Genomic DNA, 20,691 nt, shown 5'->3' with positions numbered 1-20,691 from the left:
AAACAGTTCTCTATCAGCAATTGTGGCTTTGGTGGCATTCTAAATTCTAATTCCTTTCACCTGGCTTCATAGCCTCTATTGCACCAGTGCTGTAAAGGGATCAGTTGTGCAGCATGAAATTCATCTTCACCCCCCTTATCCTGTAACACAGACTCAAAAAGGGAATAAGGTTACATCAGTGTAAATCTGATTTTATCCTAGAGGACAAGAGGCTATAATTTGCTTGTGAGAGTTTTAAAAGGTCTTTTTAAACATTTATTCTCAAGTACTTGAGTAATTTGGCTCCACATTGGAGATTATACCTGTCTGACAGATCTAGGGACAGCAAAGTTTAAAATTATCACCTTAATTTTGTAAGCTGACAGTTTCCCAAAATGATTTAGTATATTAATTAAAGCTCAAAATGATTTAATTAGCTCCTCCAAGAAGACCAAAACATCATCAGCAAACAATGCCATCTTCTGTTCAGTTCCTGCCATCTCAATACCTTTCATCCTTTTTTCCACCCACGGCTGACACTAATTACAAAGACGAGATTGGGAGGAACCAAACAGGTGACCTTCAAAGTAAAACAGGAAACAGACTGGGGACAGAACTAAACCTAAGAACTAGACACAGGGGCACTAGAACAAAACCTCAAACTAGAATACAAAAACAGAACTCAGAACACTATAAGTCATATACAAAGGAGAAATCATAGAATAACAACAATAATAATACACAAAACACTGGGTCATCAACCCAGGACTGTGACAATATGCAATATTGGTCTTATATTAGCCATTGTTTGTCAGATAAATCCCATCTGGTCTAAATGAATAAGGCTGGGTAGAACTTTTTCCAGTCTACATGGAGCTTAAAAATACAAACCAAAAATCTTACTGCGAAAGTTTTCCCTTCTTTTCTATTTTATATATTTTCATATATATCAAAAAGGTTCAAAAGGCAAAACTCTATGTTGTTTGAGTTAATAGAAAAGCTGACATTGGAGCATGCTAAATTGTATTTGACATCTTTGTCCAAAGCACCAGTGAGTTATTCCATCATGAAGAACCTGCCGCTGTTGACAGCCTATTTTTATAGTTTAGATTGATATATCAAATAGTCTTTGTTGGGGTTCTGCAACACATTCTCATCCCAAAGTGTAACATACTGACACTATCGTTGGTATGTTACACTTTCAGCCACCCAACCCGTCTTTATGTTACGCTTTCGAAAACATGAGAACCGTTTGGAATCAATCCTGCCCTGGTTCACAGAAGCTATCCGCAGCTTTAGGCAAATGTGCTGCAAAGCTGATCGCCTGTGGAAAACCACAAAACTTGAGGTTCATAAGCTCCACTTTCTGGGCACCCACATCTCAGCTGATCTCACCTGGACCCACAACAGCATCACCCTGGAAAAGAAGACCCAGCGGCAGCTGTACCTCCTCTGTGTCCTGAGGACGAATACCCTGGACCAGAAGCTGCCTCTGGCCTTCTACTGCTCCTCAGTGGAGAGCGTGCTCTCCTCCTGCCTGGTGTTTGGTACTCAGGGGCCACGACTGAGAGCAGGAAGGCTGCACAGAGGGTCATTAACACTGCCAAAAACATCATTGGCTGCCCTCTGACACCCCTGGAGGTCATCACCTGATCCTCCTGTCTCAGGAAAACTAGGTCCATTTTTTGCTATTTATTGCTGATGTTTGTACTATTTATCTATATTTTTTCACTCCTGCACAGTTGGCATGGGGCAACCAAGATAATGAAGTACTATTCAATTCTATTCTATTCTAACAAAAGACAAATATAAATTTTTCTAAAGGCCCATTTGGGTTTTCGAAACCACTAGTTTAAAATCTCTCTGGTGTGTCCCCTGATAATGACGTTATACTGCTGCAGTGAAAAGGATAAAACAAGAAGTGGTTCAGTGCAGTTGGGAGGGACTTACAATAAGGCCGCTGTTGGGTGATTCTCATCCTTAAATGTAGCTCAGTTTGTGCACAGTTTAAGTGATGTATGGTAAAAACAAAAAGAGGATCATGATGAACTCTTCACAGGTTTCATATTTCACACTCACTGCCTACCTCGACAGCGGGGCTTTGAAATATTTATATTTCACAGTTGTTGCATTTTTATATATTGTTATTGTTACTGTCAATGTCCTGCTGATTGTGGTTATCTGTGTGAACAGAAGCTTACATGAACCTATGTACATGTTTCTGTGCAGCCTGTTTGTGAATGAGCTGTATGGTAGTACAGGGCTGTTTCCGTTCCTCCTGCTTCAGATCCTCTCTGATGTTCACACTGTTTCTGCTCCTCTGTGCTTCCTGCAGATCTTCTGTGTGTACACATATGCAAATTTGCAGCTCAGTAACTTAGCCATCATGTCTTATGACAGATATCTTGCAATATGTTTTCCTCTTCAATATCACACACGTATGAGTCCATGCAAGGTATCCATGCTCATTGTTCTAACGTGGTTTTCCTCATTTCTCGGAATCAGTCTTTTGATTTCTCTGAGTGCTCCTCTGCAGCTGTGTGGGAACATCATTAACAAAGTGTACTGTGACAACTATTCTGTTGTTAAACTGGCCTGTTCTCACACCACAGTCAATAACATCTATGGAATACTTGGTGCTATTTTCATAACCATATCCTCTGTCACTCTGATTCTCTACACCTACATGAGGATCCTTAAAGATTGTTTTTCTGGATCCAAACAGACCCGACAGAAAGCCATCAGCACCTGCACGCCTCACCTCGCTTCTCTGCTCAACTTTTCATGTGGTTCCTTCTTCGAAACTGCACAAAGTAGATCCAACATGAAACATGTCCCAAATATGGTGCGTATTTTTTTATCATTATACTGGCTCATATGCCCACCGCTCTGTAATCCTTTACTTTATGGATTGAATCTGACCAAAATCCGGATCATATATAAAGGTCTAATCTTTGTAAAATGCAGGTGCTTGATGTTGAAACTTAGACAGGGCAGTGCATTAGTAAAGAGGAAATGAGAGTAAGAGGGTTGTGGGCTGCTGGCTCATGCTCAATTTACTGTTGACAGTTTATGAGAATAAAGTCATCTCTTATTATCGCTTTATTTATCATAACTCACTATTAATTTATTGTTTAAATCCTTTGATCATTTGCTCTCATGTCAGCTACCATAAAGACACCTGCATACAGACTAAATCTGAACAAAACTGAAACAAATGCAAACTTTAACCTGTAATTCTTTGCTAAAATATACATCGGTACTTTAGTCATTAAATATGTGACCTCAGTTTTTAAAAAAAAAATTTTTCTTTTCCTGAATTTTCTGAGTTTAAGACTTTGAAGCGTGTCACATCTTGTTTAAGAAATCACTGTGATCATTTCATTTTGCTACTATCATCAAACACAATGTTTGAATAATTTATTTTTTTATGAATAAAAATTTGTTGTAACTATGTGCCTGAAAACAAAAGCAGAATTACATTTTACTTTCGATTTGTAGCTCAAATGCAATTATATTTAAAGCAGTGTCATTGGTAAGCAGCTACTAGGCCAAATGATTTAAGTTTTATTCAGTCATCACAAATTACACATATTGCTCTTTAGTTTGAAGCCTAATCTTGAAAGTAGAGATAGTGTCTGTCTCCTGAATCCAAACTGGAAGCTGGTTCCACAGAAAAGGGTCCTGAAAACTGAAGGCTCTGCCTCCCATTCTACTTTTAAATACTCTAGGAACAATTCTCACTGTTAAAGGCCTTAAAGGTGTTTGGGTTACAATCATTCCACCCCGGAAAAACAACAGCTAAAAGAATCATTAAACACTCGTGCCAGTGTGTGGCACTGATAGGAAAGAGGCCAAAAGTGCTGCAGAGATGGATTTGCTGCAGCAGTATCTGATTTCTGAGAGCTTGTGGGAAATTTGCAATAATTTTTTAAAATTCAAATAATAAACTCACAACATAGAAAAGCATCAACAATTTTTTGTTTTCTCTTATCTTTTTATTTTAATTGATAATTTTTATGGAACATAAATGTATTCTTGTTGAAAGGCCATTTTTACAGTTCAAAGTTAATTACTGATTTTTAACTTTCTTCAGGTTTGATCTTTGGCATTGTTATGATCCAATGTTGTCAGTGTTTGTTTTATGTGTGGTTCCTCCCACCAGACGATGGCTGTGGGTCTTTTTCCCCTTTTCTTTCTTAGGGGGTGGACACCTGGGCGTGCCTGCTGAGTAGTTGGGTGGAGTCTCTTCCTGTCCTGGGACTGGATAATTGGTTGATCACCTCCAGTATTTAACCACCAGATGACATTCCCTGATCTGTAAACGTGTATTCATAGCCTAAAAACTCTTCCCCTACTAAGAACTGTTATATTTTCGTCATATATATAACTCGAAAAGCTCTTGATAAACATGTGAAGCACTAATAAGCTAACAGTGTTTACTGTTTTTAATGTTAGAAGTGGTTACACATCACAGTGTGTTCAGTTACATCTCTGAGAGCAACGATGTTGCATTACAAACTAAAAATGTACAAAGAATTTAGTTTCCTTTTTTAACTTTGGGGGGAATAAAATATATTTATTGATATATTATGAAATTCTTACTTGGTTCCCAGTCAGCCGAGGATTTAATATTTTTGTTTGGAAAATGGAAAAAATATGTTGTTTTATGGTTTTGAGTTGAGTGTATTTCCTATAAAAATGTGGTTTGTGCCTCAGCTGCAGGGGAGGCTGGAACAGCTAGCAGCCATGAGCTAATTAAGCCTCTCCCTGTTTTACGCTGGGACTGGGCCAGAAGGAGAGAAGCTGACAGCGAGGAGGCTGGTGCTGTACACTGAAGCTGACCAGGCATTAGTGCAAAAGCACTGAGTAAAAGCTGTATAAAACAATAAAGAGTTATACTGGACTGGAAATGCTGCATCCTGTTTGTGGTCAGCCTCTAATTTAAGAAGCTCGTTACAGTGATATAAGCTGTAGGTGCTGGCTTGCTGGTACCTTTGCTAACCTTCAGTTATCACCACACTTTATTTAGCTTCCAAGACATGATTTGTTATCATTGTTGAGCTATTTCAGAGCTTGTATTTGGAATTACTTGTCACATGAAAAATGAGTTTAGGCTCTGTGGAGTCTGGAAAGAGAGTAACTGGACTTTTGTTTCTGTTGTTTTCAAGAAACTTACAAAAGCTCCTCAGGCTCATCCGTTTCCTGTAACACTTTCTAGCACTAGATTTACTAACCCTGGGCAAATTTGCTTAAATCCTCTGAACCTAAAACCTCCTAGAATTACTGACTTTTTTTTTCTGGCGCAAGTCCCGAGGTGTTATTCACCCCTGCTGAGATTTTCACAGGTCGTCAGCTCGATTCTCCTCCTGCTTTTGTTGTTGCTTTTGTTGTGCAAACCACCCATTGCACATTTGCATTTGTTTACTCAGAGTAGCTCAGATCCAAGGCAGGAGAAAAATCTGTGTTACAACCCTCAAAAATACCTGCCGTATCGATACAAAATATCCCACACATTGACTGACCTGCAAATATGAAAGACACACATTCACAATGTAAGGAAACACAAGTCTGTTTAATTTATAAAGAAATGTGTGAAAACAGAATGAGAAGTCGCTAATACAATGACATGAGTGACATGTGTGATCTCTCCAGCTTTGCATGTTCTCTCCTCTGCCTGTTCATGTAAAAATAGCAAAAATTAAAAAATAAAAAACATAAAAATTAAATTCTGTCCCTCAGTTCAGTTCTTTTGCCATGTGGCAAAAGAACTGAACTGTGTGGGTAGAGGAGGACATTGGAATGCCCAGTGCAGTAGCAAATCGCTTGTGCTTCACTGCACAAGCTGGACCCACAGAGTCTGCTAATGTTTGTCATTGCCATATTACATATGATATTTATATAAACCGATTTGGAGTGCGGTTCATGTAAATTTACCATTCTCTATTTGTTTATTTATTCCCCATCAGGGAGTGTATGATGGTCCATCAAGCCCGCCGAACACAGCAGGACTGGAATTTGTCAGTTCATGAACTGATGGCATTCATTTCAATCCTGTTTGTAAAAGCAATCATGTGTCCTGTTGGTGCCATTGTGGATTGCTGGTCAGAAGGATTTCTGGTGCCAGTAATCAAAGAGACAATGCCCCAAGATAGATTCATTTCAATTATGCAACACCTTCGATTTGATGACAAGGACACGCGGGCAGAACGGGTGAAAACAGACAAATTTGCGGCGATCTCCGACATCTGGACACGCTTCAACGAGAACTGTGCTCCAGGAGAACACATCTATGGTCATGTGTTCTCACTCCAGGAGAACACATGACCATAGATGAACAGCTGTTCCCTACCAAGGTTCGTTGTCCATTCACACAGTATATCGCAACCAATCCAGACAAATTTGGGATCAAGTTCTGGATGGCCACGGACTTGGACACCAAATATGTCTGCAGTGCATCTCCTTACTTGGGAAAAGACCCCAGTCGTCAGAAGGGAGAGAGGCTGGCAGAGAACGTGGTCATGAAACTGATGGAGCCGTTTTTGGATGATGGGAGAAACGTCACAACGGACAATTTCTTTACTTCCCTGTCACTGTCGCACAGACTGCTGCAGCGCAAAACAACGTTACTGGGCACGGTGAATAAAGTCCGGCGAGAACTTCCTCAACTTGCAAAAGACACTGCGCAGCGAGAGGTATTCTCCACTTCAGTGCTTAGAAGTGACAGTGTCTCGTGCCAGGCGTTGCCAGGTGCAAGACAGCTGCAACAGAAATCGCAGCAGGTTTACCTGTGTCAGAAATTCACTTGTGCCAAATGCAGGGATGATGGACACTGGGTCTGCAAACGCTGTAAAGTTTGAAACACTTTAAAATAAAACAGACTTATGTATCAATATATTTTGAATGTGTGTCTTTTGTATAGATACGGCAGGCATTTCTGAAGGTTGTAACACAGAGGGTTGGCCTGCCTTGGATCTGAGCTACTCAAAGTAAACAAATGCAAATGTTGCACACACACACACATACACACACACAAATGCAGCAAATCTGTCTTTATTAGTCCCACAAGTGGAAAATCTGCATTGTCATTGCAGAAAAGTGGACAGTGCAAGACAAAAGCAGCAAAAATAAAAACTGTACAAAGCGCACAGTATAGAAAGTGCACTATACAAATAATCTGGAAACATAAATATGGACACGTGTATTGAAAAATATTGGTGTATATATATATATGTATAAATGTATGTGTGTGTGTGTGTGTGTGTGTGTGTGTGTGTGTGTATGTATAAATAGACTGTATGTATATTATGTACAGAGTGGATATAAAATGTACAACTCTGTGTATATATCATTATGGACAGGCACGCAATGTAGTGACAGGGATTGACAAAAAGTAATATTGCATATGAGAAATATTGCACATAGAAACTACCATGGTGTATTGTAGGATGCAGGTACTTGTTGGAGAGTCTTGAAATGATTGGAAGGAAAGACCTTCTGAATCTCTCCTGGTTGGGGTTTGGGGGAGGGTGTGTTTGCACAACAAAAGCAGGAGAACAACGGAGCTGAAGGCCTGTGAAAATCTCAGCAGGGTGTTAGGAGGTGTTAGGTTCAGGGAATTTACGCAAATTTGAGCAGGGCTAGTAAATCTAGTAGCAGGGACACTAGGAAAAAAAAGGGTCAGTAATTCTAGTGCTAGAAGTACAGTGAATGCAACTTTGACACCTGTACCTTGAATGCATCACCGATTAAACACTTAACAGTATTATGTTATTATCTCCCTGGCATATTGAATCACTTATTTACTGAGGGGAAACCGATCCGGCTAACTTTGCCCTGAGCTGTTAATGTACATTCAGGACAATAACTAAGACAGATGTTTATTGCTATGGTTGTATTAGGCAGAAAACACGTAAAACATAAAAAAGCCACCATGAGAATAATCATAGAAATAATCTGAGTTATTTTCCCAAACATTCAACCCATTTTTTCAACTCCTGACAGGAACATTTAATAAAAACATATCCAATTTTGTCAATGTTTATTCTGATCTTTTTTTTCAACTTATTGAATTTATTTATTTATTTTAATATATTTTGATACTAAAACATGTTTATTTTTACTCATGTACAGGTGTTAAAATTGAAATTGGCAGGTGGGGAACCCTGAGATAGATGAAGCAGTGCCAAAGGGGGGATTTTTATTTTCCCCTTTATTTTTCCCCCCCTCTTTTCCCCTTTACTTACTTTACTTCCCCAGCTTATTGAATGTAAAGAAATATACCACAGTTTCCACATCAAGCATTTGCATTTTACCAAAAATCAGAATTTTACATTCGATGCGGACTTTGGTCAGATTCAGTCCGTAGAGCACAGGATTGAAGAGCGGCTGAAATGTGAGCCAATATAAAGATAAAAAAAATACACAACAGATTTGGGACGTGTTTCATATCAAGTCTGTTTTGCACAATTTAAAAAGAAAAGTAGAGTAGAGTAGAGAAGTGAGGTGAGGTGCTGACGGCTTTCTGTCGGGTCTGTTTGGACCCAGAAAAACAGACTTTGAGGATCCTCACGTAGGTGTAAAGCAGCGGTTCCCAAACTTTTTTGCAAACATTTAGTAAACAATTAAGCAAATACAAGTCACGCTGTGGCCACGTTATTGTTTACATGAGATGAATTGCAGAATGGCAGATAGAGACAAAATACTGTTAATCTGACTATCTGCAGGTTTTACACGCAGTTACTGTCCCTCCATTTACAAAGGCAGAGGCTTTATTTTACGTGTAGTTGTTTTTTTCCTGTGTAATAATATTCAACATTGCTATTAATACATTTTCAAAAAATGCTTCCAAAATGGGTTTAAAAACATAAACAGCTGTGGGATCCTGTTTGTCTGTGATTTGAACCGGGGGAACAAACTGTGGCAGGATCAGCCTGATGTTATTTGTATCTCGCTGTAACTTTGTATAAAGAGCTAACATCTCCAACATGTCAGGAGTAGTTAGTCATTACAACAAGTGTTTGAACTAAAAATCAAGAATGTGCGACCCCATCATAAAACCCCCACGGTGTGCTGCAAACTCGGTGTCTCTGTGTGTGTATGCACGAGCACGTGAGTGCCTGTGTGTGTGCGTACCCGTGTGTCTATGTGAGTGCACGTGAGTGAGTGTGCATGTAGGTGTGGGTGTGTCGTAACAGTCAAAGCACTGTGTGTGTGTGTGTGTGTCTGTATACGTGACTTCCTGGGGGTCATAAAAGTAATCTCCTCACCCAAGCTACACCAGATTCCTCTACACAACATAGAAAACACAGTTAACATATTACAAACACTGAGACTCCCACTCTGCATCCACTGGGCCAGTTGCCTCTTGTTGTCTTGCATTTACAGATAAGGTGGAGAGTCTCCTGCAAACCTACTTCTAAGTTTATAACAATTATGAGTTTTATTAAAGGTACAAGCATCAGCAACCCCCAACTGTAGCTTCCTGTCTCCTTCTATGGCAGGCTGACCCCAGTGTCCATAAATTCCTTTCCTTCTAAACAATCACACTCTCAGGCTACAGCTAAGCCAAACTAAAACACAGACCAATCCTTCCTTATTCCTCTGATCTAAACAAATTTAACACATCATATTATAATAATTATTTTCTTGTACTCACACTTCCCATGTTTCAGCTTTTTCGATCTGCCGTGTTCCATGTGCCCTTTGTGTCTTCCCAGTTAGTCACGTCTCCATGTCTCAGTTAGTACTCTTGTCTCTGTGCTCCATGTTCGCCTGTCTCCCCTGTCAGTCGTGTCTCTTGTCAAGTCCACATCTCTGTGCCTGTCTTGTGTTTCCTGTTTTACTTTAACAGTCTCGCGTCCTTTGTTAATGTTTTCAGTTTTTGCTTCCTTTCTATTTCGTTATGTCAGATTAGTCCCAGCTGTGTTTCCCTTTGGTTTGCTGTTCCCTCATTACTCAGTGGTGTATTTAAGCCCTGTGTTCTCCTCTGTCCATTGTAGTTTTCCAAGTTTCCAAGTTTTAGTTCCATATTTCTAGTTTTCAGAGTTTGGGTTAGCATGCAAGTTTGGCTCTCGCATGTACAGCAATAAAGCTGCCTCTTTGAGTTTACTTTTCTGTTTATGAGCCTGCATTTGGGTCCTACATCATGCCTGCCACAGACATGACAAGAGGACTCTCCATTTACATGCACAAACTGGAGTCTATTAGATAGATATGATACAAACCACTGCAGCACAGTACCTGTAATACCTACAGCATGTTCTAATCGCTCTAATAGGATATTATGGTCGACAGTATCGAACGCTGCACTGAGGTCTAGCAGGACAAGCACAGAGATGAGCCCACTACAGATTAAGCTCTCTAATTATTGTTCTTGAGCTAATCTGAAGGCCACATGAAGTTTGACTCTGCAAAAAGTTGGTGACCTCTGCACACTGTGCATCTCAGCATCCACTGACCCCACTCTGTGATTTTACATGGCCATCATGGCTGAGCTGCTGTTGTTCCCAATCACTTCCACTTGGTTATTATCCCACTAACATCTCACTGTGGAATTTTTAGTTGCACAGGTGTCACACTGGAGTTCACTGAGCTCCTGAGAGCGAACCATTCATTCACAGATGTTTGTAGAAGCAGTGATGGTTTTATACACCTGTGGACATGGAAGTGACTGAAACACCTGGATTCAGTGATTTGGATGGGGGAGTAAACGTGTATTAGATGTATTATTGTGTATAATTACTAACACCTCTATGTGTTATCGTAGGATTTACCTTACATTATAAAGCACTTGGACGTAACTGTTATTGTGATGTGACACTATAAGTAAAATGTAACTGGACTAAATATCTATTAATGTTGTTGTGGCTACATAAGTGGAAAAAAATAAGCATTTCAATGACAGGGTCAGAGGTTTTACTCCCGGCCCAGACCTTTGTGATAAATGACTTTAATTACAACCTAACCCCATATACATGTGCGGAGCTGGAAGCTTCTACACTGTATCCCACTCCCCAGTTTTAAACCATCACAGATTTAACAGTTTTTATGGAAAACCATTTTTAAGGGAACCATCGTGGATTCTTGTGATGGATGTTTCTACCAATGTTTCTGTGAGTGTCTATCAGGCCAGCTTGAACTATTGAGGTCACCGTTGATCGCTGTTCAGCTCCACATTTGTAATCACGGTGTTGCAAGAATTCAGCTGCCTCAGCAGAGTACTACTGTGACCACTGATAAAACTGCAGCTCCACAATGCTGTTCATAAACACGGCATATTATAATCAGCACAGGTCTGCAATTAAAAGACAAAGATGAAGGCGCTTCCAAAGAATACTTTATTGGATTTCTTTTCATTTTAAATTAAAATGTTTTCATTCATTTATCCTGTTCGTTGAGACTTTTATGGACCGTTGTTTCCTCTAGTTTACAAAATCCTTGATTCATCATTGAGACTAGAAAAGTTTTACATAAACACCACGCTGTGTGCTTAAATATGTTTTATTCTCTGTTATGTGAGAATTGATTGTGTAAATAAATGTTTCATTTATAAGATTTCTAAATATCCTTATTGTGAAAGATTAACATTTCATATTATTCAAAAGTGACAATATGTGACAAAGATTTAAATAAACTAGTTTTGTTTGAACTTGTTTTGAAAAATGTAAATGTAATGCCTATTACAGTCACACATATTCCAAACATTGTATTGTGAATGCAGAAGTTCCAGAAATCAACTTAGTAAAGTATCTATTAACTTTTTAAATTCATATCTTACCAAATAAAAGACTTTTACATATGAGTCGGATTTTGGTTAGTTTGAGTCCGTACAGGACGGGGTTGAAAACTGGTTGGCAAGTGAGAAAATATATTGATAGGAAAATGCGTAAAATCATGGGAGCTCTGCTCATGTTAAACCTGCTCTGCACTATTTCAAAGAAGCAACCAAAGGAAAAGTTGAGCAGAGAAGCGAGGTGAGGCGTGCAGGTGCTGACGGCTTTCTGTCGGGTCTGTTTGGATCCAGAAAAACACACTTTAAGAATCTTAACATAAGTGAACAAGTTTAGGAATGCAAGAGCAATTAGTACAGTGAATGTGTACATGAGTCCATAGATGTTATTAATTGTTGTGTCAAAGCAGGCCAGTTTCACGACAGAGTAATTGTTGCAGTACAGTGTGTCAACAGTGTGTCCACAGAGCTGCAGTGACGCATTCAGTGATATCATCACGACTATATTCAGAATAGGGAACAGCCATGTGAGAACGATGAGCTTGGCAACCTTGTTAAACGTCATATGTGTGTGATACTGTAGAGGATAGCAGATAGCAAGATACCTGTCATAAGACATGATGGCTAAGTTATAAAACTCTACATTTGCATAAGTGTATAGACAGAAGATCTGCAGGAAGCACAGAGGAGCAGAAACAGTGTGAACATCAGAGAGGATCTGAACCAGGAGGGACGGAAACAGCCCTGTACTACCATACAGCTCATTCACAAACAGGCTGCACAGAAACATGTACATAGGTTCATGTAAGCTTCTGTTCACACAGATAACCACAATCAGCAGGAGGTTAGATCCAAATATAAAGACATACAGAGACATGACAATAGTGAAATATAAGTATTTGAATGGCCCAGTGTCAAAGTAGGCACTGAAAGTGAAATATGAAACCTGTGAAAGGTTTGTCATGATCAACAGTTTGCTTCTCGGAACTATGAAAGTTAAACAAGGATCACAGTGTTATTTAATAGAACTGCCAAACAAAAGTAGTTTTCAGTCTACTTACAGCATGTTACAGAAGTGAACTAGCATAAAACTGACTGACATGCAGACGTTCCTTCATTTAAACTCTTCAACCGGGTGATGTAACAGTCTGAGCTCATTGCCAACGGACACTAATTGTGTCTCACAGCTACTCTCAGCGTGAAAACAACTTTTGCTGAAATACAAAAAACTGTAATTCTTAAAGGGTTTTATATGTGGAGCTGTTATATTTCTATAACTTTTGATTGCCTGATATGTTTCAGTGTGAATGCCAAAATTATATAGTTTAACATTCAGGACTGCCCATCCGCCATCTAGTCTGGATCTTTGTAATATATCCCACTTTATACGTGAATGCCTGTTGTTCCATATGAATGACTTGAGCAGAGCACTTTTTTTCCAGTAGTCGACTGGGGGGGCTAAAGGAAACATTGAACTTATAAAATTAATTCTTGGTAATACATTCATTTTAACTACAGCGATCCGAGCTGGCACTGACGCATGCGTCCATCTATTAACATCCTTTTCTATCTTTTTTAAAATATCACAGCAGTTGTTCTTAACAATAGAGGCTACAGACATCACTATCTAAATACCTCAATAATTAACCTGTCCTACAATGTTTATATCTGGTGGGGTATTGAGAGCGTTCCTGTCTAATTTGAGTAACATAAGAGCAGATTTCCCGAGGTTAATCTTAAAACCTGATAGCTTACCGAAAGTATCTATTAAGTTCAATAGTGTGGGTAAGGTCGACTGGATAGCCGACATGTCGTCCGACAGGCATCATCGGCATACAATGAAATATGGTGTTTTGTACACCCTATAGAAACAGGGATAAAGGTGTTGTTTTGCCGTACTGACTGTGCTAAGGGTTCTATAAAAAGGTTAAAGGAGTGGGGAGAGTTGACATCTGTTAGGTTTATATTGCTGGATTGTCATTTATGCTTAGAAATATTTACTCATATATGCTTAGAGTTATATAATCAATTGCATATTGATAGGATGTCTGATCCTTAGCAGTCTGCAAAGACTCTGTGTGCCTCCCAGAGCACTCACATACACACACATCTTAAGGTCACGAGAGAGGTCGTACCTTCTCTTACTGCAGGCATGTCCAAAGTCCGGCCCGCGGGCCAATCACGGCCCACAGCTTCAGTCTAATTATGTGTAATTTATGGCTCACTTTCTAAGTCTGAATAAATAAATCCTGGCTTTAAAGGTGTAATTCCTTTTTTCACCACATGGTGGCTGCACATTTTTTCTGCTACTTGCGCCTGTGCGGCGAGCCCGCCCTTCTCTGCTCATTTCTGCCATGGCGACTGTACAAAAAAAGAGAAAGGTTGATGGTGAGGGCCGCCGCTTTCAGGAGCGGTGGGAATTGCAGTATTTTTTTACTTTAATTCGAGGCAATTGTGTTTGCCTGATTTGTAAAGAGACTGTTGCCTTGTTTAAAGATTTTAACATTAGGAGACACTACGAGACTAAACATGCTGCAACATATAACAAGCTAACAGGGAGTGAGCGCGCTGAAAAAGTGAAGCAGCTCCAAGCTGCTCTGGCTTCACAACAGCGATTTTTCACGCGGGCCTGTGAGACACATGAAAATATCACGACAGCCAGCTACGAAGTGGCTATGTTAATAGCTAAACATGGCAAACCTTTCACTGAAGGTACGTTTGTCAAAGACTGTGTCATGAAAATGGTGGAGAACATTTGCCCCGAGAGGAAGCAAGAATTTCTGAATGCTTGCTTGGCACGCAACACTGTGGCACAAAGAGTTGAGGATATATCGTCAGACATTCACAGACAGCTGCGGGACAGAGGAGTGGATTTTGATGATTTCTCATTAGCCTGCGATGAAAGCACCGATGCATCTGACACCGCGCAACTGCTGATTTATTTACGAGGAGTCGACGACAAGATGAACGTGACAGAGGAGCTGCTGGATCTCAAAAGCCTTAAGGGTCAAACCAGAGGAATGGATTTATTCATTTCTGTTTGTGAAGCTGTTGATGATGTGAAGCTACCATGGAGTTAAAGTTTCTGGGATCATTACCGATGGTGCACCTGCCGTGGCTGGTGAGCGAAGCAGATTGTCCACACTGATCTGCAATAAAGTCAGCGAAGAAGCAGGTAACTTCACTGTATCATTCATCAGCAGGCTCTCTGTGCCAAACATCTCAAATTTGATGATGTTATGAAACCAGTAGCAAAGACAGTCAACTGTATTCGCTCTAAAGCTCTGTACCACCGACAGTTTCAGCAGTTTCTGCACGACATCCAGGCTGAATATGGTAACTTAATTTATTACAATGATGTGAGGTGGCTCACATCAAGGCCTTTGGAACCAAACTGCAACTTTTCCAAAGACACTTGTCCCTAACAGAGCCCTGTACCGCACACTTCCCAGCTTTGAAAGAGGTTATTGACAGTTTCCCAGAGGACATTAATGTCCAAATGAAGAGGTACGCAACAGCTATCGCGTCTCTTTCTGGAGAATTTAACAAACGCTTTCAGGACTTTGCAGCTATTGAAAAAGACATGCTGCTTTTCTCCTCTCCCTTCTCCGTGGACCCTGATGATGCTCCTCCGCAGCTTCAGCTCATTGAGCTGCAGTGTGACGATGAGCGGAAAACACCGGCAGTGTTCTCTTGTTGACTTTTATCGGCAGCTAGACAAAGACAGGTTTCCTGAAGTGCGATCTCTTGCTGAGAAAATGCTGAGCTTATTTGGTTCCACATATTTGTGTGAGCAAACATTCTCTGTCATGAACTTAAACAAGAACCGATTGAGATGAAGGATGAGTGACTCCCACTTGCGTGATATTTTACGCATCTCAACCACTGCCCTCAATCCAGACCTAATTGCTTTACTAAAATCTAGATCTCAGTATCACCCCTGTCATTAGTCCAGGGATGCCCAAATTCTGTGCTGGAGAGCTGCTATGCATGTTTTAGTTCTTTCTGGTTTAGCACAGTTGAATCAAATGAAGAGCAGGCCTCCAGGAGTGACATCCCTGCATCACTCATGTGTTCCTGAACAGTAAAAAGCATAAAGCATGCTAATGCAATACACAAAAGGAAACGTACTTTGTTAAACTCTTAAGATTTGGTTTTAACTGTTGATGTTATGCTCTTAATTCATAGTTGAGTGTGTTGTGTACATATTGTGTAAATTTACAAATGTGGTTATTTCTTGCGGCAGGTGAACTTCCAGTTGTGCAATCTTCCAGTAGATGTGAAAAACGTTGGCTTCCTGAAAGGTCTTGCAAAAGTCAAAAAAAAGAAACTTTATTGATAGCAGAACACTTTGCATTACTTATAACTCCTGTTTAAATGTTCATTAGGCAAAGATATTGCAAACTCATGGAAATTTAGGGTATTCTATACAGTTTGTTCAATGTTGTCTGACTCTCCAGATATAAATGAAAGGCCGAATGGTGTCTTTAGAGTTGTAAATGCTTGCCTGAGTGTCTTTTATTTAGGTACATTTCTATTTTAAAAATAAAGGTAATTGTGACTTAAACTTCACTGTATCATTCATCAGCAGGCTCTCTGTGCCAAACATCTCAAATTTGATGAAACCAGTAGCAAAGACAATCAACTGTATTCGCTCTAAAGCTCTGTACCACCGACAGTTTCAGCAGTTTCTGCATGACATCCAGGCTGAATATGGTGACGTAATTTATTACAATGATGTGAGGTGGCTAAGTCGGGGGTCTGCACTACAGCGAACTCTGCAGGAACTGGAAACCCTTCTACCCTCATAGACTATTAAAATTGTTCTTCATTATATTTTCATGTAACTTTGTTATGAAAAAAAAGTCAAAAGGAACCATTGGCCCCCAGGCATCTTCACTTTATAAAATTTGGCCCTCTTTGCAAAAAGTTTGGACACCCCTGTCTTACTGATTTATGGTATTGGAGGACACCTACTCTGTGTCTGGTGAAGTATAAGAGCCCTTTGTTTAGGTGGATGGATGGACTCCTGGCACCAGCTTTGGGGAGTCCAGCGTCATATCTTGACACACACACACACAAACACACACGCATCCCTACACGACATACAGACAAGGTACTCTCTCTTCACAGGTATGCCTATGTAAGACGTCATATGTTAATGAACTTATGCATAGTCATGAAACTGCAACAAAGAGCAGTGCTACGAGGGAGCAGACGAGAGCAACTGGGGTCAAGCGAAGGAACGGCACTCGTCAGCCCTCCCTCGTGCACGAGTAACACAAAGAACTTTGGTGACTTGCGTCCTGCTTTTGCTGTTGTAGTAGAATTGTCTCGTTCCAGCGGTGGGACAGAACCATCAACATCCCTGTCTTGTCCCGTGAAATATACTAAATGTAGATGAGGGAATTCCACCAATACAGACATTGGCTGAAGGCTCGGTGTATAAAATTTTTATCATCTTAATAAATTTTGGGCCAAAGTTACATTTTCTAATACTTTCTACAAAAACCTCCACTCCACTTGGTCAAATGCATTCTGGACGTCCATAAAGAAAAGACCAATCAGAGATCGGGACCTACTAGATTCATCAGTAATATGGCCTTAGTCGGAAATAGGTCGATAGTTATTGCACTCCAGGGGATCCTTGCCTTACCAGGCTTTGGCAAGACTGTTATTAAGGCTGTACGAAAGGTTGTTTAGTCCCACACGTGGGAAATTTGTTTTGTTACAGCAGACAGTGGACAGTGCAAAGTTAGATCGCAAAAATAAGTAAAACACTGGAATAGGATAAGAATAAGATACTGTACACAATACATTAGAATAAAATAAAATACTATATACAACTGAGTATAATACAACATTGTCAGAAAAAGAATATTGCACTTAGTGTTATTGCTATTGCACATGTGGAGTCTGACAGTAGCTGGAAGGAGACCTGCGTCCCACATGCCAGGTGGGTGCCGCAGCCACTGAAGGAGCTGCTCAGTGCTGTCAGAGTCTCCTGCATGGGCTGGGAGATGTTGTCCAACAGGGATGACAGCTTAGCCACCATTCTCCTGTCACTCACCACCTCCACTGGGTCCAGAGGGCATCCTAGGACAGAGCTGGCCCTTCTGATCAGCCTGTTCAGTCTCTTCCTGTCCACAGCAGAGATGCTGCCACACCAGCAGACCACACCTTAAAAGATGGCTGAGGCCACCACAGAGTCATAGAAGCTCTTCAGGAGTGGGCCCTTCACTCCAAAAGACCTAAGCCTCCTCTCCAGGTACAGCCTGCTCTGCCCTTTGCCAGCAATATGGACTAAGCTATCACAACAGTTAAACACAGAGATTGATGGACACCACAGCTGAATGAGGTTGTATCTTTTCTCCAACTCAATAAAACATGTAGACTGGTTGGGCAAACTCCCACACACCCTGAAATATCCTTTACAGAACAAAGAGCTTGTCCATTGTTCCATGACCAGGATGAAAACTCCATTGTTTGTCTTTCTTCCCAGTACCCTGCCATCAAAATTCCCAGGAGACTGAGGAGACTGAGGAGTGTGATGCCACTGTAATTAGAGTGCAGAGTGTGAAGATGGTGCCGGTGCGGTCGGCTGCCGTCACGACTGCTCCGACCACCTTTTCTTTGTTTTTGTTTTTTAAGTTAGTTTTCAGCGTTTTTAAATCAGCAAAATCATCACCATGGGGTACATTAGGTATGACAGAGACACTCTTGTTTCTATTGGTATACAATGTACTCACAATTCAAAGTTTTTAACTCCGGATCCGAGCTGGCCGAGTGAGATCTTGAGGAAGAACAAAGGACGCGACGCGAAGCGGCAGCCTCGAGGGAGACGCGACGCGAAGCGGCAGCCTCGAGGGAAACGAGCCGGCGTCAGGAACAGGCTGAGAGCTCGTGCACACCGCACACCTCTGCCTAGCATCCTGCTCGCCAACGTCCAGTCACTGGAGAACAAGCTTGATGACCTCAGGGCCAGGAAAAAGTTCCAGAGAGACATTCGGGACTGCAATCTCCTCTGCTTCACCGAGACATGGCTGAACCCAGCGGTGCCGGACCACGCCATCCAGCCGGCCGAGTTCTTCTCGGTTCACCGCATGGGCAGGACACGGGACTCGGGGAAGTCAAGGGGAGGCGGCGTGTGTTTAATGGTGAACAACAATTGGTGCAACAGCGCGAGTGTTGTTCCTCTCACACGCTCCTGCACACCAAATCTGGAACTACTGTCCATTATGTGTCGTCCTTTTTATCTACCTCGAGAGTTTACATCGGTCATTATAAGTGCCGTTTATATTCCACCACAAGCGGACACGGTCACCGCCTTATGCGAGCTGCATGAGGCACTCACACAGCACCAGACACAACACCGGGACGCCACGCTTATTGTTACGGGGGACTTTAATACTGCCAACCTCAAACGCGCAGCGCCGAACTTTCATCAACACATCACCTGCCCCACCAGAGGTGAAAGGACACTGGACCACTGCTACACTATGGTCAAGGACGGCTACAAGGCACAATCTCGCCCTCCGTTTGGCAAATCCAATCACGCCGCCATCTTCCTCCTGCCAAAATACAAACAAAAGCTGAAACAGGAAGATCCGGTTCAGAGGAAGGTCGCGCGCTGGACGGACCAATCGGTGGGAACATTACAGGACGCACTCGATGACGCAGACTGGGACATGTTCAGAAGCAGCTCCGATGATGATGTCAATGTGTTTATGGAAGCGGTTGTGGGATTCATCGGGAAACTAGCGGATGATACCCTGGAGACAAAGACTATCACAACGTTTCCCAACCAGAAGCCGTGGGTGGATAAAATCATCCGCGACGCTCTGAGATCCCACACCGCTGCCTACAACACGGGACTCACGACGGGGGACATGGACCCGTACAAAGCCGCGTCATATGACGTGCGAAAGGCGGGGAAAGAGGTGAAGCAGCGCTACGGGAGGAAACTAGAGTCACAACTCCAACAGAGTGACTCTAGGAGTCTGTGGCGGGGACTAAGGACAATAACGGATTATAAAGCACCAACAACCGGTATGACGAACGCGGCCGTGACTCTGGCAGACGAGCTGAACACTTTCTATGCTCGCTTCGAGGCTGCAGCTAAGGACTCCAACGATGCTAGTGCTAGCGGCGCTAATGGCTGCAGACAGGAAGATACTGCCAGCACCGGAAACGTGCTCGTCATCTCCGAGCATGACGTGAGGAGAGCCTTCAAGAGAGTGAACACCAGGAAAGCAGCAGGACCAGACGGCATCCCAGGTTGTATCCTCAGAGACTGCGCATACCAGCTAGCTCCTGTGTTCACTGAGATATTCAACAAGATATTCAACATCTCTTTATCTCAGTCGGTGATCCCCACATGCTTCAAGGAGTCCATCATTGTTCCTGTCCCGAAGAAACCCCACCCTGCTTCTCTCAATGACTATCGCCCTGTAGCCCTCACCTCAGTAGTGATGAAGTGCTTTGAACGCCTGGTCAGAGACTTCATCATTTCTTCACTACCAGACACACTGGACCCACTACAGTTCGCTTACCATCCAAATCGTTCCACAGACGATGCCATCTCTCATCTCCTCCACACATCACTTACTCACTTGGACACTAGAAGGGGGAATTATGTTAAAATGCTCTTCATAGACTACAGCTCTGCCTTTAATACCAAAATTCCCTCCACACTCACCACCAAGCTGGAGCATCTGGGACTCAGCTCATCTATGTGTCAGTGGATCTCCAGCTTCCTAACTGGCAGACCACAGGCAGTAAGGATGGGCAGATATATCTCAGCCTCCACCACTCTCAGCACTGGAGCCCCCCAGGGGTGTGTTCTGAGCCCCCTGCTGTACTCTTTGTACACATATGACTGTGTGGCCACTACCAGCTCCACCACCATCATTAAGTTTGCTGACGACACCGTCGTGGTGGGCCTGATCTCTGACAACAACGAGGCGGCCTACCTGAAGGAG

At 41.8% G+C, this 20,691-nt stretch overlaps 2 protein-coding genes across 2 annotated transcripts; one reads left to right on the top strand and one right to left on the bottom strand.

Moving 5' to 3' along the window:
- Positions 1–2,020: 2,020 nt before the first annotated feature.
- LOC146372779 (olfactory receptor 4B13-like) lies at positions 2,021–6,839 on the top strand. Its single transcript, XM_084951569.1, has 3 exons — positions 2,021–2,675; positions 2,778–2,924; positions 6,295–6,839. The coding sequence occupies exons 1-3, from the start codon at positions 2,021–2,023 to the stop codon at positions 6,837–6,839; spliced, it is 1,347 nt and encodes a 448-aa protein (XP_084807695.1).
- A 4,908-nt stretch (positions 6,840–11,747) lies between these two features.
- LOC146372778 (olfactory receptor 4B13-like) lies at positions 11,748–12,674 on the bottom strand. The gene has a single exon (XM_084951391.1). The coding sequence runs from the start codon at positions 12,672–12,674 to the stop codon at positions 11,748–11,750; it is 927 nt and encodes a 308-aa protein (XP_084807517.1).
- Positions 12,675–20,691: the final 8,017 nt, after the last annotated feature.

This window comes from Perissodus microlepis, chromosome 14, assembly GCF_051167445.1.
Source record: "Perissodus microlepis isolate ML-2025 ecotype Zambia chromosome 14, ASM5116744v1, whole genome shotgun sequence".
NCBI classification, from domain to species: domain Eukaryota; kingdom Metazoa; phylum Chordata; class Actinopteri; order Cichliformes; family Cichlidae; genus Perissodus; species Perissodus microlepis.
Note: the sequence above shows the minus strand (reverse complement) of the source record. Positions and strands in the feature narration are given on the sequence as shown.